Source organism: Triturus cristatus, chromosome 3_1, assembly GCF_964204655.1.
Source record: "Triturus cristatus chromosome 3_1, aTriCri1.1, whole genome shotgun sequence".
NCBI classification, from domain to species: domain Eukaryota; kingdom Metazoa; phylum Chordata; class Amphibia; order Caudata; family Salamandridae; genus Triturus; species Triturus cristatus.
The window spans coordinates 50,567,298-50,580,325 of record NC_140583.1 but is presented as its reverse complement, the minus strand read 5'-3'; the positions used below and the strand labels follow the sequence as shown (position 1 = coordinate 50,580,325).

General features: G+C 41.8%; 1 protein-coding gene across 5 annotated transcripts in view; it reads left to right on the top strand.

Moving 5' to 3' along the window:
• The window catches only part of LOC146859681 (astacin-like metalloendopeptidase), a 448,848-nt gene extending 437,051 nt beyond the window's left edge, over positions 1-11,797 (top strand). For 4 of the 5 annotated variants that reach the window (XM_085646283.1, XM_085646285.1, XM_085646281.1 and 1 more), the window contains one exon: positions 11,129-11,796. In XM_085646283.1, the coding sequence (XP_085502409.1) occupies positions 11,129-11,142 (14 nt within the window). In that variant the 3' untranslated portion in view covers positions 11,143-11,796. Of the gene's footprint in view, positions 1-11,128 lie in introns of all 5 variants that reach the window. The other variant, XM_085646280.1, reaches the window with a different exon arrangement.
• The last annotated feature ends 1,231 nt before the right edge of the window (positions 11,798-13,028 follow it).

Genomic DNA, 13,028 nt, shown 5'->3' with positions numbered 1-13,028 from the left:
TTGTGATAGGTAATTTTGATGTCTCCACAATACGTTTTGGGCCCTTGCCTGTCACAGATACTTGACCCACCCACAAGAGTGAGGTACTGTTTTTATCAGTAGACCTGGGGGAGCACTGGGTGGTAGAAAATTTGTGTCAGCCTGGTGATTCTACAACTTCCCCACACAGAAATTTGAGTTACATGTGATTTTTTCATCAAAACTTGACGTTAGGAGGGGATTCTGGGTAGGGAAACTTTAGGGGATACATGCAAGCCATACCTCCCTGAACTCCCCCGGGTCTCTAGTTTTCAGAAATGTGTGGGTTTGGTAGGTTTACCTAGATGGTCGCCAAGCCTGGGACCAAAAACTCATGTGACCCCCACTTGCAAATGAGATCGTTTTGGGCTCTTGCCTGTTGCGGGTACTTGACCTACCCACAAGCGTGAGGTACCATTTTTATCGGTAGACCTGGGGGAACACTGGGTGGTACAAAATTTGTGTAAGTCCTGTGATCCTACACTTTTTCCACACAGAAAGTTGAAAAAAATGTGGTTTTTTTCATCAGAATTTGAGGTTTGCAGGGGATTCTGGGTAGGCAACTGTTGGGGCATCCACGTACACCATATCTCCCTGGACTCCCCCGGGTCTCTAGTTTTTAGAAATATGTGAGTGTGGTAGGTCTTCCTAGATGGCCACCAAGCCCCAGACTAAAAACTCATGTGACCCCCCTTGCAAAAGCATATTGTTTTGTGAAAGGTCATTTTGATGTCTCCACAATACGTTTTGGGCCCTTGCCTGTCACGGGTACTTGACCCACCCACAAGAGTGAGGTACCATTTTTATCAGGAGACCTGGGGGAATGATGGGTGGTACAAAATTTGTGTCAGCCCAGGGATCCTACAACTTTTCCACACAGAAATTTGAGAAAAATTTGATTTATTCATCAAAATTTGAGGTTTGCAGGGGATTCTGGGTAGGGAAACGTTGGGGGATCCATGCAAGCCACACCCCCCAGGACTCCACGGGACTCTAGTTTTCAGAAATGTGTGGGTTTGGTAGGCTTCCCTAGATGGCTGCCGACCCCGGGACCAAAACTGCACATGCCCCTATGTATCCAAAAATGACCTGGTTTTGTAAGGGGGGGTCACATGAGTTTTTGGTCCTGGGGTTGGCAGCCATCTAGGGAAGCCTACCAAACCCACACATTTCGGAAAACTACAGAGCCGGGGAGTCCCAAGAGGTGTGGCTTGCGTGGATCCCCAACGTTTCCCTACCCAGAATCCCCTGCAAACCTTACATTTTCATGAAAAAATCACCTTTTTCTAAAATTTCTGTATGGGAAAGTTGTAGGATCACCTGGCTGACACACATTTCATACCACCCAGCCTTCCCCCAGGTCTCTGCAGGGGGTTCTGGGTAGGAAAACGTTGGGGGGTCCACGCAAGTCATACCTCACTGGACTCCCCCAGGTGTCAAGTTTTCAGAAATGTGTGGTTTTGGTAGTTTCCCAAGGTGGCTGCTCAGCCCGGGGCCAAAAACACAGGTGACCCCCCTTGCAAAACCAGGTTGTTTTGTGATAGGTAATTTTGATGTATCCTTAATTCGTTTTGGCCCCTTACCTGTCACGGGTACTTGACCCACACAAGCGAGTGAGGTGCCATTTTTTGAGGAAGACTTTGGGGAATGCGGGTGGGTGTGCTTTTGGGGATCTACACAAATTCCAGAACTTTCCACCACAGAAATGTGAGGAAAATATGTTTTTTATTTTACAAATTTTGAGGTTTGCAAGGGATTCTGGGTAACAGAACCTGGTGAGAGCCAGACAAGTCACCCCATCCTGGATTCCCCTGGGTGTCTAGTTTTCAAATATGTCTAGGTTTGCTGGGTTTCCCTAGGTACCGGCGGAGCCAGGGTTAAAATTCTACAGCTAGGCACCTTGCAAAAAAAGGGTCAGTTTTCACTGTGAATAGTGGTGTCTCACGTTGCATTTTGGGCAGTTTCCTGTCGCGGGCACTATGCCTACCCACACAAGTGAGGTACCATTTTTCTCGGGAGAATTTGGGGAATGTGGAGTAGGTGGAATTTTTGGGATACTCGCAGATTCCAGAACTTTCCACCATAGAAATTTGAGGAAAATGTGTTTTTTTACAAAGTTTGAGGTTTGCAAGGGATTTTGGGAAACAGAACCTGGTGAGAGCCAAACAAGTCACCCCATCCTGGATTCCCCAGGGTGTCTAGTTTTCACAAATGTATTGGTTCCCTAGGTTTCCTTAGTGCCGGCAGAGCTACGGGTCAAAATCTACAGCTAGGCTCTTTGCAAAAAAAAGAGTACGTTTTCACTGTGAAAACGTTGTGTGTCCACGTTGCCTTTTGGTCCATTTCCTGTCATGGGCACTAGGCCTACCCACACAAGTGAGGTACCATTTTTCTCGGAAGACTTTGAGAAATGCGGGGTGGGTGGAATTTTGTGGATCCACGCAGATTCCAGAACTTTCCACCACAGAAAGTTTGAGGTTTGCAAGGGATTCTGGGTAAAAGAACCTGATGAGAGCCAGAAAAGTCACCCCATCCTGGATTTCCCTTGCTGTCTAGATTTAAAAAATGTATAGGTTTGCTAGGTTTCCCTAGGTGCCGGCAGAGCTAGGGTTTAAAATCTACAGCTCGGTACTGTACAAAAAAAGGGTCAGTTTTCACTGTTTAAATGAAGTGTGTCCACATTGCGTTTGGAGCCGTTTCCTGTCGTGGGCACTAGGACTACCCACACAAGCGAGGTACCATTTTTATCGGAAGACTATGGGAAACACAGAATTGTAGAGCAACTGTTATTACCTATTGACTTTCGATACATTTCTGCCTTCCGAATGAAAGACAATGTGTAAAAAAGCAGTCACTTTGAAAAATGTCCTATAATTCTCATGCTAGTATGGGTACTTACAATTTCGGAAATGTGCAAATAGCTAATGTTTCTAGACAATTTCAGAAATACATAGGTGTCTTTCATCTCGATTTTTCACTGTATATATTTTCCCAAATGAATTGCTATATAGCCAGTACATAATAAAAAAACATTGCAAGAAGCTGCTCAGTTATTGGCTCTGGGTTCGTCGGGCTCTTGGTGCACCTACAAGTCCTATATATTCCAACAACCAGAAAGGTCCAGCGGATGTAACGGTATATTGCTTTCAAACATCTATCATAATTAGAAAAATGACAGGTGAAAATGTTGGCACAAATGGCTGTTATTTTAACTCATTTGAAGTTTTTCCTATTTTCAACTGTTAGTTTCTATAAAGAAACCTTAAAGGATATGCACAAATGGACCTTTGCTGAATTCAGAATTCTGTTTACTATTCTAAAATGTATAGCTTTCCAGGACCCATTGTTGCTTTCATACCCATTTCTACCATTAACTGGAAGAAGGTTGACAGCACAAAAAATGGCAAAAACAGGCTATTTCCCAGTAAAATGCCAAAACTGTAAAAAAGAATGTTGGTTTTCTGACAAAGGTCTGTCAGTCCCTGAAAGCTGGGGAAATGGTGATTTCAGCCCCACAAACCTTTTGTTGATACCATTTGCATGGAAAAACCCAGAAGCAATTTCGCTAACAAACATCTTAAAGCAGAAACATTATGGATAAACATACCGCTCACAAAAGCCTTTTCGTAGAAAAACGCCATGTTTGCTAAAAGTTTTTTGAACCAACCCATATATGTTTTTAAATGAAAAGATTAACTTGCCAATTTACTGCTTCATATATAAAAACACTGAAGGCAAACTATGGAGGACAATCCTCCCATCTGAGAAGCAGAAAGAAAAGGTGGGAAAAGCAACCAATCTTTTATTTCTCAGGTACTCACTGAACTTTTGCTTTATACGGCCACATCAAGGGGGATACATTCTGCCTGGTCCTTGTCCGGTTTTCTGAGCTTCCGCTGACTCACGCTACATCGCTGATGTTTCAAACCATTACTTTTCAAAGCAGTCATTTACGAGATGTCGAATCTTCTCGACATAGAAAAGTTACTAAAAAGACTCATCACTTAGCACAGTGCATGTTCTTCTATGTCTATAGGGAACTAATATCCAAGGGCTTTGTACTTAAGAATTAGTTTTTTTAATTGTTTATTAAAAAAGGGGGAAACAGAGGAAAGCAATTTATTATTTATAAAGGCCGAAGTTGTCAAATGCCAAAACTCATCTTAACTAATGGAGGGATCTGGAATATACAGAATGAAGGACTCCACTCAAAAATAGTTAATCAATAGGACATTATTCATTATTTGTGGCCAATATAAACCTGTAGGGAAAGAGATTTATTGCCTAAGACAAGTATCAGGATTTTTTTTTATTAAGATGGTAGATGGACATATATCAAATGTCGCCTAGCTAATATAACTAGAGTATTTCCGTATCTCATCTAATTATTAATCTGGGGCCAACATATATTGTCATTCAGGCCAATTCTAAATGCCCTCAATCGATAAATCCATGTTTTGTAATAGATTCTGGTTCGGTTGCGCATTAACATGATCCAAGGTTTTCAAAATAATCCATGTTAAATCATTCTCTGAGTGGCCCATATTGAAAAAGTGATTACTCCTGCATGTTGTAGATTTCTTCCACCTAATATAGCTCCTGTGCTCTCCTATGCAATTCTTCACCTTTCTACATGTCCACATGCCTTAATTCACATGGGCACATAATTATATATATTGTATATGCAGTGCTATAATTAGTATATTTTTTAATTTTCCAGATTTGATTCTCTCCTAAATTTACTGTTTTAGTGTCTGATGTAGGATAGCACACTCCTCTCATACAACAGAAGTGTCCTGTAATGGGGCTATTACACCATAACATGCTAATACTGTTTGTCTCTTCTCTTACTGTTTTTGGCCTTGTATGAACTAAACAGTCCCGCAAGTTCTTTGCTCTTTTATGGGTTAAATCTTGCTTTTTTCAAATCCAAAGGCTCTGATGTTATTTTCAATTTAAATGGACGATTCTTTTCAAATGATCAGAAGGTATGTTGTAGGTTGTAATGCTGGTCAAAGTTTCTGGTGAATTGCTCTTTTCCTTATATTGTAGTAATATGTCTTGATTTTGGTATCTTGCCCGTTTTGAACATTTTCTGATAAACTTATCTGGATAATTTTGTATTGTAATTTTTGATGACAATTCTTTTGCTCAAGTTTGATAATCCTGCAAATTTGTGCAATTCCTTCTCAGGCGTAAAGACTGACTTTACTGTAGCTTCTCCTTCAAAGATAGTGGATGAAAACTAATAATTGCAACAAGCTATTTGTATCTGTAGGTTTATATTAAGTTTTCTTTTGCATTTTTATTTATTTACTTGAAATTGTTACATCCAGAAATGCAAGAGCTGTTTTATTGAATGCACTAGTGAATTTTAGGAACCTATCTTGTGTATTCAGCCAGTTGTGGAATTCCAGAATCGTTGTTTAATTTTAAAGCTTCCAAAAAATAATCCTATGCAGAAAAGGGTTCTCATTTGTCAAGGTACAAGTTTCTTCTAGCTACCTCACATATAGTCCTGCCATGCTTGGAGTGAAAGTACTGCCCATAGACGACCCAAGAACTTGTAGGTACAGAGAAACCTTCATATTCAAAAAAATTATCAGTGCGAGCCAGTCTGTGGCATGACAATGCTAAATGTAGTGGTGTTCTAAAATGCCATATTTGTTTGAAGAGAATCTCTTCAATGGTATTCAAAGTGATATCTTGTGATTAGCTTGCATAAAGGCTTCCAATATCAAGACCCACCATTAAAATCCTCTGGTGGCCAACAGTACATCATTTAAGCTTAACATACCTGACACAATAGGAAATCTAGGGGGTGAACTCTTGTTCTTGTGTATTTTTGCACAGCACATGATTTCTCCACTAAGAGAACTCTTGCCACATATCTGGCTGACTTGTTCGGATCCTTTTTAAAACAGCTATAGTTAGATCCCAAGGGAAACACCCGAAAACTGGCTTCTCAGCTGAAGCTGCTTACATTTCTAGCCAAAAGTCCTGAGTCTACTAACTAACCATACTGCACCTGGAGACATGCAGGCCAATAACGTTAGTGAAAAAAAAGAAGCCTAAATGTACCACATATCAATGTGGTTAAGTCCAGGTACGTTTGCAAGGTTCTCATATCTATTTATCAGACTTAAGTTTATAAAGATGGCACAAGCATTCCTATAAGGAGTGGTATTTAAAGTGTAAACAAATGCTGCGTTTTAATGGTCACCACTGCATCAGGCCTAGGCAAGTAGGCAAGTACGCAGACCTTGAGTATCACAGCAATTAAACGCCATTTCTGTTCTGTCTCCACCTTTCACCTCTATCCCGGATGCCAGTGTCTGCATTTCCCGCCCCCTACCTTGCCCATACAGATGTGGCATGTGACCAGCAAAGTCGGGGACAACATAACATTCTGGACATTTTGAGCTATAGCAGGAGTGGAGGGGCCAAGTCAAGGAAACCTTCTCCACGATCAAAACTCCCACAACCAAGACATCGCCCCTCCTTCAGGAAGAATGTGCAATACCTGAATCCACACAGGGAACATCTTAAAACCAGAGGACAAGGGTGGGCAGCGTTATGTCTTAACAGTAGCCTTTTTAGGATCATGCAAAATACATATTAGCCGTCTAAGCTGAAGAGCGGAGAACATCAAACTTGACCTATTGCACAATAAGAATGAGTTATTCCCTGTATTATTTCAGATCACTGTGAATAACCTCGTTACTGATTTCGAATTTGATACTGATATGTGTTGTTGTGAGATGCATAGAAAAGCCACATGGCCAGTATTTTCCTGACCTTTTTTTCATGTTCACGCGCTGATCTGCAGTTCAAGCCAAAGTGCTGGGTAGACGAGACAGTCCCGCCAGCGTGAACAGGCGGCCGAGGCCCGAAGCCGGTTGCGTGCAGGCAGCAAAGAGATGCACGATCAGCTCAATGGAAAGCGACAGAGCGCCCACCTCTCTGTACGGCCAAGGGCATCTCAAGCCTTTAAAAACACGATTGCATATAATCGGATACGAATCTGAAAATGAAGACACGCACAAAGGGGCAGATTTACAAGCCCCGTGCGCCACATTTGCGCTGTTGTTGCATCACTTTCGTGACGCAGCAGCGGCGCAAAGCCAGCACCATGCTGCGGGGTATTTACAACGTGACGCATCTAGGGAGATGCGTCACGTTGTAAAGCCCTGCGCCAAATGTGGGCATTCTGGCGCAGGTGGGGGCGTTCCGGCGCAGGAACGCCTCCTAAAAGTGGCTGAGTGAAATCTACAAGATTTCACCTAGTCACTTTTACGGCCATGCTGCGTCAAAACCCTGCGCCTGCTTGAAGCAGTTGTAAGGATTGACGCAGCATGTTAGGCATAGGGGCACCCCGAGCCTTGCTGGAGCTGCGTCGCGCTTGCGACGTGACTCCAGCAATGCGGTACAAAATGGGGTGGTGATGGACGGAGCATCAGAACCAATCAAACACTCACACCCAGTCAACAGATCTGGGTTTGATCCATCACCGTTCTTTAGCCCACTCTGCCACCCCAGTTCAGACATGGCCATATGCAAATCAGTCTGACCCTGTGCCTCATGGGAACAGTCCAGCCCGAACTGCCAAGCCATCCCTTCCCTGGACCGGAAACAAGCTTCCTAGGACTGGTTTCTGGCATTTCAGCCGTCTTCAGCCAGGCTTGCTTGAATCCAGTGGCAAAGTGAGCAAGGGACTCACGTCTGAGCATACCCTGCCAACTTATGGCGAACAAAGCGGTACATTGTAAATATGGCGCATCCATGGTGGCGCAAGAGGTGTCTGCTGTGACACAAAATAACTGGCGCATCCCTGCTAATATGCAGGGATGCGCCAGTTATTGTAAATCTGCCCCAAAGTCTTTGAAAACACAATCGCATACACTGAAAAAACGGTTACCTGTTGCATCTGTACACAGCTGTTTAAATGTACCCAAAAAGTCCCTGAACAGTAAATAATAGGAAAAAGCTGAAGTCTACAGGTCCTGTGGAAATACTTCAGGGGAGTAAACAAGGTCAAAAGAGGAGGACCAGGAAGCTCAATTACCCACTGCCAAGGCTATATTTTTACAAGACAAACAAATGAGCCAATCCAAAGTGATGGGAGGAGTCAAACCCCACAAAGTACATACAACAGAGATCCCCTGACAGCAAAAGCACAACAGGCTCGACCAAAAATCTCTAAAGTACAGGTTAACTATATCACACATTATACGATATTGTTGAATTATTTCTCGACATGTGTAGAGGTTAGAGTATGTCCAGTAAGCAGTGGCAAACATTAAAGCATGCTGGCAAGCAAGTACGCAGTGATGGAAAAACACCATGTCACACCATATAAAGACCTACAATGAGCCCTTGCTAGTTTATCAGCCATATGAGCAGGACAGTGTGTCTTTTAAAAGGTGGGGTCAGGTTCAAAGTGTAACTACATGTATCTTGGCGCAGAAACCATGGCATGTTTTTCAGGACTTCAAATGAATATCGTTCCTGCAATTGATAGGAACAGTCATTACGTGAAAGCCAAGACCAGCTGTCAACTTTTACTTCAGTTAAGAAGTTAGAAGTGTTCTGTAACAGTCCACATCTCAGAGCTGTTACCAGCCCCTTGGCCGAGCAGGGCCGTCAATGATGTGTTATATGGCAGGTAGTAAAAAAGGATCAGTTTTCCCAGAACAAGCATGGTGGTGTCACAGAGGATGGGAGAGCATGTACATTGTTTCCTACAAAATTACGCTGGTTTGAAAGGTTAGTGTAAAAGAACAGCTTTACCTCTTTGTTCCTGGCTAACAGAATAAGCAGCATTTGTACGCCTCTTGCCTCAATCCAACACATGCAGCTTTGTAGACTTCTCCTCTACCTATCAATATTGTAAATGTAGGTTCAAACTTCAAAGAGGTGCCTTTAAATTAAATCCTAACTAACAGTCAACTTGGCGACATTGACCCACATGCTACTGGACTCTGATGTTCTGGACTTACTTATTGGACCTGCTTAACTATGACTTCTCAGAAGTCTTACTTACCTGCCTCATGTTCCTTACAAGACAGGTCTCCCCAATGAAGAGCATCTGCTGGCTCACTGAGAGGCAGCTCAGAAGAGACGACAGTATGAGGACGCCATGGTACAGTTTTGGTACAAGGAGGTGTAGGCAGGAAACGGAAGCAAGGAAGTGACAGAATCTGAGGCTAGGTTCACAACGGGATTGTTTACAAACCGCCTCAATACGGTCACGCTGAGAGTTCAGCGTGTCACAACACAGCTTTGTGTTGATGCACACGTACTCTCAAATATCACCTGAAAGTGGAATGTAGCACTTTGATGCATTTGATATGATAACCCAGAAAATATAGGGGGCAAAGAGCAAAGTAATAAGGAGAGAAACAGCAGCATTAAGCAACAACGTGGTAGCGATGGGGCAACAAGCAATGAAGGAAAAAGCAATGATTACAGGAAGCAACTAAAACAAGCGTGCACCATGTAGATAAAATGTAAATTATGCTCGGGTCGCCATGCTGAAACATGAAGAACACCACCCACAAAGTGGGTGCCATGCTGACGCCCCCCACTATGATCAAATAAAAGACACACAGCTTCCTAAATAAAATAATTAAACTAAGTTTGTTTGTGCTCACATTAAAAAGCTGATCAAGCCAAACAAACCTCATACATTTGTGGGAAGTGCTCATACAGGCAAGAAGGAGCTGCACACAAAACATACGTGTATGTTCAACATGAGCAGGGAGCAAAGACAATAGCTCTGAGACCAAACGCTTTAACACAACATTGGAGTGTTATCAGAAGTTAGGCTCTGCTGTCTGGGCGGTATCGGACAACAAAAGGGAGGAACTGAAAAGACATATTAGCCAATATAAAGGATCACAACAATCGAAGTAACTAATAAAAAGCCAGTGGGCACGCTGAAAGCCCATAGAGTCATTACAGCATGTCTCGGAGATACAACTCATGCCATGCCTAGGCTCAACCTAACAAACATTTTACAAGAAGTAGGTCTTTCCAGTTCCAACCACTAGATGGCAGTATATGCACAGCATGTGAACCTGGAAGATCTTCTGGCTGCAAAACCATCATTACAGTTAAATAACTTGTTTCCTTTTCAAACCCATTTTTTGCCTCCTGCTTGATAAATCTGTATAAAACTGTGCACACCAAAACAAAACTGCATAAACTTTTTTTCAAATGTTTCATGAGATTCATCACATGGCGCCAAACTTATTACCAAAACACCTTTTTTAGTAAAAAAGCGTTCCTAACCATAACTGGTTTAATACTAAACTTAATTTATAACCTCTTGACATTGGAAAAACACTCTTGATTGCGTCAGAGATTGAATGTTTCAAATAATTTGCACAGGAAACAGCTCTCCTGATAGTCACAAGCTCCCATCAGTGTGATTGTACCATACTGCACAAGTTTAAATGCTTGCATTATGGAATTCCTTAAATACGCTTTGTTAAAACAAGTACACATACAAATATATCATGGAGTAAATATATGCAGATGCGGAGAGCACAAGTGCTAATTATTCCCATTGATAAGGTAGAGGAGGGGCTTTATGACTTACTCGAGACTCTACCACTTGTGACCTATAACCCTACTGCCCCCTTCCACAATGGTAATAAATAGTATGTGGCACTGTGTGCATCTGCATATATGGTTTATATAAATATTGAATATCTATAAATGTCTGTGTGTGTGTACATAGATAGATAGATAGATAGATAGATAGATAGATAGATAGATAGATAGATAGATAGATAGATAGATAGATAGATAGATAGATAGATAGATAGATAGATAGATAGATAGATAGATAGATAGATAGATATGTGTGCCTATACATACATATAAATATGTTTATTTATATATGGACACAGGCCAAGAAAGAATAACAAAGAGGGATGCATATATATGAATAGTCAGGGAAAACCTCAATTATGAAGTTAACTGCACGGAAATTGTTGGAAAGGTGAAAGAAACACAGTGGTGAAAACATAAAATCAAAAGCAATAGAAAGAAAACGTAGTGAAGATGTTGTTAAGAAATATTCTGTACTGTTTTTGTCTCTTAGTGAAATCCCAATGAAGTCTACTGGATGGACATCCACAGTGAAGGTGGAAACGGTGCTCCAGTGTCAATGAACGTTCATGAAGAAACCATCTCTCATCAGGACTCTGGAATCTGAGTAATGATAGCTCTGTAAACTCAAAACAAGCTGCTGAATCCCAAGGCGGGATCTTTAAAGATTCCTGGGTGGACTCAAGATAATGACACTCAAAGGTGTGAGCTGCTCACCGCAGAGATGACAGGCTCCCGGTGCACCCCTAGGCTCAAAGCTCATCTTCACATCCCTCCCTCCAATGTTTACATTTTCCATCTGTTCTAACCCACTTCTGACCAGCACACATTGGCTCTCATCCTTATGGCCAACAGTTCAATGTGAACATGCTTCCTTGTGTGCCTTGTACCTTTATCTCTGCAGTGCTTACAAGTAATGATGGGATGTGATAGCCCTATCAGGATACTACAGCTAAACATCCTGGCACTAGATTACAGTGTGCAACCCGAAAGAATTACATAAATGCATGAATATTTTGTTTAATATGTAGTGAGGTGTTAAATGTTTTTCAACTAACTTATTGTGTTCTATTTGATTATTCCAGTGATTAAACTCTGTCGTTTTGGTTGCCCTGGCCTCTTAAAATGCAAATAAAAACGTTGTGAAGCTGAAGATTAAATGAATTTCACAAGGTAGCGCCTTTTCTCTACCATAGGCGCTCTGCAGCCTGCTGTCTGATGGCTCCTCAATGGGACCTTAGTAAGAGGCTTGTGAGGGGGAAGTCGAGAGGGGGTGGTGAGGGGAGGGGGAATATCTGGTCAAATTATTTAGGGGCACATGCATCAAGTACTTTTGCCTTCCGAAACAGCCCGATCCGCAGAATAGGCCCATTTGTGAAAACAAAAAATGCTTTTCAGATGCAGCAAGCCCTATTTTGCGAATTAGTAACCTGTTACTGATTCGCAAAAAGGGTTTGTGATTACCTATTAGGAAGGGGCGTGTTTAGGGTGTCCCTTCCTAATACCAAATCGCATCGGTATGTAGGAATGTTTTGCGACCGAAATGTGGTTGCAAAACAATCACATTTGTAGGTGGTCACCCATTCGCAAATTTGAAGGGGTCCCCAAGGGACCCCTTCCCCTTTGTAAATGTTTGTTATATCATTTTTTAAGAGCTGGCAGTGGTCGCATGGACCACTGCCTACTTTTAAAACATGAAAGAAAACTTTTCATTTTACTTTTTTAAAAGCATCTCGATTTCCTTTAAGGAAACAGGCTGCTTTACTAAAAAGAATTGCTTCATTTAACGGACATGGTGGTCTGCTGACCTCAGCAGACCACAATCCCTGTGATTTTTCCGATTCCTAAGGGTTGCAAATTGTGATCTACCTCATTAATATTAATTTAGTATTTTAGTAATAGCTAATTTAGTAATTGCTATCTGAAACTCTTCGAGTTTCATACATTGTAATTTGCAATTACGTAATTGGGATTCTCAGGAATTTGCAATTAGGTATTCGCAATTTACAATTTTGATGCATGTAGCCCAATATCTCGCCATGCCTAATAAAAATGAATGTGTCCTTGTGTCACACAACTGGTGCTCATGTAAAGCTCTCTGATACCCGATACCTTCTGGCCAAGTTTGAGCTATAAACAAAAAACAAAGGGCTCCGAAAAAAACAAAAACAAAGGGGAAACAATTGTTTACCCTGAACTTATTATTGAAACCCAATCTTTTACTATGTGGCTGTTTAATTATCAACCTAAGACCAACGAATTCAGCTACAATATCAAAACTAAGCAATGCACAATAACAATCACACAATAACCCCTCTATAACCCCTCTCTCTCTCTCTCTCTCTCTCTCTCGTTCTCTCTCTTCCTCTCTCTCTCTCTCGTATTCATCTATT